At 39.8% G+C, this 5328-nt stretch overlaps 1 protein-coding gene across 1 annotated transcript; it reads left to right on the top strand.

The window, feature by feature from the left end:
* Positions 1-3510: 3510 nt before the first annotated feature.
* On the top strand, positions 3511-5106 carry LOC140854818 (elicitor-responsive protein 3-like). The gene is made up of 7 exons (XM_073250864.1): positions 3511-3646; positions 3742-3846; positions 3935-4061; positions 4144-4215; positions 4295-4340; positions 4458-4722; positions 4817-5106. Exons 1-7 carry the CDS (start codon positions 3601-3603, stop codon positions 4855-4857), a joined length of 702 nt encoding a protein of 233 aa, XP_073106965.1. The 5' UTR covers positions 3511-3600; the 3' UTR covers positions 4858-5106.
* Positions 5107-5328: the final 222 nt, after the last annotated feature.

The following is a 5328-nucleotide window of genomic DNA, read 5'->3' as shown; positions in this document are numbered from 1 at the left end:
CGGGCGGTGCATCTGGCAATGGGAATGTTTTATAGCAAAAACTGCAGCTTCTTCTTGCACATGAGGTCATTTTTATATTTCTAAAGATGGCTGCAAAAGTGGGAAGAAGAGGTGGTGGAAAAATTGTGACCTCTGCTCTTAAAAGGTAAGTTCATAGGAAATGCTAGACTTGCCTACGGGACTTTGGGATTTAGTCACTCCATCTTCCTTGTGAGTATTAGCGTATTACATTTCCGTGTATATGTGGCGCGAAGGATTTGCGTTGCTTGAATCTGTTAGCTTGCGTGCATGCATATCTTGGCAGGCAATTTGATGGAAGTCTGGGTTAAGCCCTAGGTTCTGGGAGAGGGGATAAGGCTTACGTAGTGACTGGTGAGAACCCACCCAACCGAAAACCCTCTACGTGGGAAGATGAGAGAGAATTGAAAGTTATTACTGTCATATATAGATTGTAAGAATTATTTTATCGATTTTTATATATGCTTCATCCGACTTGAATTGTCGCCTACTCTTTACCCATCAAGGCGACGGTACTCCCAGTTGTAAAGTATAAAACAATCTAAAGCAAAATGTCCTTCAAGATATATATATATATATATATTGAAATTCAGAACGCAGGAAATAAATGGGAAATAAATGGAAAATGTATTCCTCCAGGTATGCGAAAAAAATCTCGCGTTCCCATCCCTTTCGTCAAATTAAATTGTAAGTCGCGTATGTTAGCACGAGTAAGATTGCACTGCTGAGGTCATTTATCCAACAAAATATCGCCATCCCCGGAGACGCGACCGTGTCTAGGCCTGGTCTCAAGCCATTGTGGAGAGTTGAGGGACAAGAATCCGTTCTCAATATCTCCAGTTTGGCCTGAGGCTAACAGAAATTTCAGTATCTATAATTGTTAATCACTATGGTAGAGATATCCAGGTGTTTTCATGTACATTTAACAGCTCAATTATTTCTTTGCAAATGCCGAATATGTCGATATTTGTAAAAAAATATAACAGAGTGGAGTTTTATTTTTTTATTTTTTAGAATAGAAAAAAGAAAATGATGCTAAATGGCATCTAAACTTTTTTTTTTTATATATACAAACAGACGATCACATAACTCTAATGTGTGCACAGCCCATAAAGCCAGCGTATACAAGATCCTGCAGGGTTGTTGGGAACAAGTCATGCTGTCTCTAGGTCTAGTTTTTGAAATGCCCTGTTACATAAATCGCAATTCAATCCATCGTACTATTCACCTCTCGAAAAACATGCCAGATATGCATCTCAAATAAAAGACGAAAAGCAATATAGGTATCACGAAGAAGCCAATGAGCCTTCCTCTACTTGGTGTTGTCCCTAATCCATTCGATGACAATGGATGACAGTGACAGAATCTTCTTTATGAAAATTCTCTGGGTCTCCAGTACTTTTCTGACAAAGATAATGCCCATCCAGATCGCATGGAACTCAGCATCCAGGACAGAAAGCTCAAAGAGATAAAAACCTTACGCCGTCAGCAGTCTGGCATCAAGGCTGCAGATAAGAAAGGCCATATCATCTCTGCTATTTCTAGCATTACTATTAAAATTCATCTTGATGGATTTCGAGAGCGGGGACTCCCAAAATATAAAAATAAGCACCTAAGCTTCTCTTAGAAATTTTATTCTTCTCATTAAAGCACTTTTCAGCTATATATTTTATTAAAAAAAACTTATTTTTTTAAAAAATACTAATATTTCAGAAGTTACTGTAGTGGTAATAAATAATCAATATGATGTAGTGCAATCCAGTTCGTTCGATTCATCATGTGGTAGCTCAGACATCAAAATTTCTCCTAGGCATGCTAATCAGGTCCTCCAAGTTGACGTCAGCCCTTTTTTTTTTCCTACTACTGGATTAAGATTGGTCCGACCCAAATTTATTTTTATTTCTAAATATTTTAAAAATATAAATGTAGCCCAACTCGCAGCTTGTCATCTTGTTAATTGTGCTGGCTCAATTCATGGATGTAGTAAAATTGTTAATTTAATTCTATACAAAAATCTAAATAGATATAAAAATAATAAAAAATTATAGTGATATTCTTTGAATTTTGGTGTATTTACATTTGGATTCCAAAAGAAAAAAAATTTAAATGGATCTCAAAATTTTAAAAAAATTATAAAAAAACCTAACTGTTTATCTCCGACCAACAATATTAATAGAAAAGAAAAAAAGATTAAAATACTCTTAGTTCACAAGATTTTTTTTTTGTCAATATTTTTTTCCTTCGAATCCTTCTGAATCCTCTCGAACCCATCCTGAGCCCTTGCAGATGCCCATATCCACTGCTACCTCATGTCGGTCTTTGCTATCGCCTTCCTAAGCTCTCGCAGATTCCCATCTCCTAGCTGCCACCTCTCATCAGTCTCTACCGTCACCTTCCTAAGCCCTCGCGGATGCCCACTTTCGTTGCCACCTCCCACTGATCTCCTTCATCGTCTTTATAAGCTCTCATAGGTGCCCACCTCCTCCCCGCTCTCTTCGCTACCACCTCCTATCGATCTCTACAGTCGCCTCTTCGAGCCTTTACGGATGCCCACCTCCTTCATACTCTCCTCGATATCACTTTTCGTCAGTCTCCACAGTCATCTTCCTCTCAATCATCACTGATATTGATCTTCCCCCTCCAATCTCCCTGAGGTGCTTTTCTTCTCACAAATTTCTAAAAAAGAGAGACGCTGACCTCCTCTTTGCTCTCCTTGCTGCCACCTCTGATAGATTTCCATCATTGCCTTTCTCCCTATCATCATCGATGTTGGCCTTCCCCCTCCAATCTGTCTCGGGTGTTTTTTTCCATAGATCTCCAAAAAAAAGAAAGAAATGAGAAAAAAAATTGATCAATTTATGCAGAAAAAAATCCAACCTTTTTATTTTTCTATCTTTTTTTGTTTTCATTGATTTTTTTATATATTTTTTTATATTTTTTTATTTTTTTTATTCTCAAAAATTTCAATTAGATCACATGTCGAGCTTTATCACATCAAAATCAAGGGCTTCGTGAAAAGATATTGATGATATTTTATAAAATTTAATCTTACATCATAATATTGCCCGACAAAAATAGCCAGACGGTTCTCTTTGTAATTTTTTTAAAGTTTTAAAATTTTTTTAAATTTTTTTTATCCAAATATAAGTAGATCGAAATTCAAAAAATGTCACTGTAATTTTTTTTAAAAAAATAAATAATAAAATATGAGCCGGTGCCTCTCACCTACAGATTGCAATTTTCAGACTATTTCATTTGCCGCCAGCGAACCACCAACTGGTTTATTTATCAGGAAATACAAAAGCGTTCCGTCACTTTATTCAATTCGGACGCGGCCGTCTAACTATTCCTGCGGAATTGTTTCATTAAAGGAATTCCCGCGGAATCATCCAAAATTATTACGTGGATCAGATCCACCGTGGATCTAGATTTGATGATTTCTCCTTCCGAGAGACCATAAGCGCCGGGCGCGATATTCTCTAGGCCCAGGTTTGACCTAGCGCAGTCTCTCCCTCTCTCCTTCGTCATATTCCTCCTTTTTGTCTCGGCTCTCCCGTCGAACGTCTTCCTTGCCGCTCTCCCATGTCGACCGTCTCTGGAATCCAAGGCCAGATCCTGGAGATCACAGGTACTCAACCCAACCAAACGATAACGAAAGCCTTCCTTTTTCTTTTGTCCCGATAGAATTCTCAAATTATTCTAATGATGAATTTGGGGGCGCAGTGGTGGGTTGCAGCAAGTTGAGGGACACCGAGCTCTTCTCCCGGCAGGATCCCTACGTCTGCCTCGAGTACGCGGATTCCAAGTTCCGCACCCGCACCCGCACCGGTACCCATTATCCCAAAATCCTTCCTAGAGTTTCCAATCTTTTATCTTTTTGATCCCATGATGATGGATAGATAATATTCATGCCCAGATGGGGGCAGAAACCCCACCTTCCAAGAGAAGTTCCAGATTCCCCTCATCGAAGGGCTCCGCGAGATCAACCTCATCGTCTGGAACAGCAACACCTTCACCGCCGATGACTTCATCGGCAGCGGCAGGTTCGCCTTCCGGCATTCATACTTCAAACCACCATCGAAACGCTATCTGCATTGCCGCTGATTTATTTCAATTCTTGTTCAGGGTCCAGCTGCAGAAAGTCCTCTCTCAAGGCTACGACGACTCTTCTTGGCCGATCCAGACTCGAAGTCTCAAGTAACACTCTCGCTCATTCAACAAATTATCTTCTGTTAAAATTTACGGTAAACTTTTTATCTCAATGATCGATATGCAGGTACGCTGGAGAAGTGAAACTCATAATGCATTTTCCGAATGCATTGGTAAGTCTACGATATCTCAGTGCTACCTTTCTTGATTGGTGGCTGTGATTATAATGACATCTAAAGAGAAAGCTAACGTAGCCTTTCATCTTCTACTACTGATATTGCAACAAGTAGAAGAAGACCGTGGAAAGCAGCACTCCATCTGCTCCACCGTACATGCCTGCAGCACCATACGTTCCTCCTTATCCTCCTTCGTACCCGCTGGCTGGGACTTATCCTGGAGCTGGTGCTTATGTTTCATATCCTCCTCCTGATCCTGCTCTGTATCCGGCTTCAGCGGACCCACAGCAGTCACACCCGCCTGCCATGTATTATCCGCCGCAGCCATACATGCAGCAGTATCCCCCTCCACCACCAACACAGCCTTACTATCCACCAGGTGAGTTTCAAGCGAGCAATGTATATTGTTTTGTATCATTATATGAGAATACGTGAGGTTGATATTGACTGTGTGTCTGAGACTCTTTTTGCAGGGCCTTACCCTGGAATAGGATATTACCCACCACCAAACTGATGGAAAGAAAACTGAAGTAGCAAGATGAAAAGAAACAGCACCGGTAGAGGCCTAGTTGTTGCAGTCATTTGTTGCTTCTTTTTTGTTAATTTGATGAAAATTATGTGGTCACTCTAGATTCTTTTGAATTGGAATCCTGTCGAAGTTGTGGTTTGCCTGCTGCAAATTTGCTTTTGATTTTCACGTACTATATATGTTTTTCCTTTGCAAGAACGAAATGTGATGTTTAGCAAATTGGATTTATCAAACTGGCAGAGCTCTTGCTTCAATTTCTGATTTCTTTGAACGGTCACACTTTTTCCAGCACATTCTTCACCTTTTCCAAATCCAGTCCATATTGGAACGACTTAAATAATATTGCATCCAATGCGATCGAGGATCATCAGCTGTTGTAGAACGGAGATGTAATTTGCTTTTAATCAAGTTTCAGCTAGCATGCTCTTAAATTTGTTAATACGAGTTCTGATAGTA

The sequence above is a fragment of the Elaeis guineensis genome, chromosome 1 (assembly GCF_000442705.2).
Source record: "Elaeis guineensis isolate ETL-2024a chromosome 1, EG11, whole genome shotgun sequence".
Taxonomy (NCBI): domain Eukaryota; kingdom Viridiplantae; phylum Streptophyta; class Magnoliopsida; order Arecales; family Arecaceae; genus Elaeis; species Elaeis guineensis.
Note: the sequence above shows the minus strand (reverse complement) of the source record. Positions and strands in the feature narration are given on the sequence as shown.

Coding starts and splice junctions, on each gene's coding strand:
- LOC140854818 (XM_073250864.1), top strand. CDS start 3,601: ATGTCGACCGTCTCTGGAATCCAAGGCCAGATCCTGGAGATCACAG. Junction 3,647..3,741: donor CCAGATCCTGGAGATCACAG/GTACTCAACCCA, acceptor TTGGGGGCGCAG/TGGTGGGTTGCAGCAAGTTG. Junction 4,723..4,816: donor ACAGCCTTACTATCCACCAG/GTGAGTTTCAAG, acceptor CTCTTTTTGCAG/GGCCTTACCCTGGAATAGGA.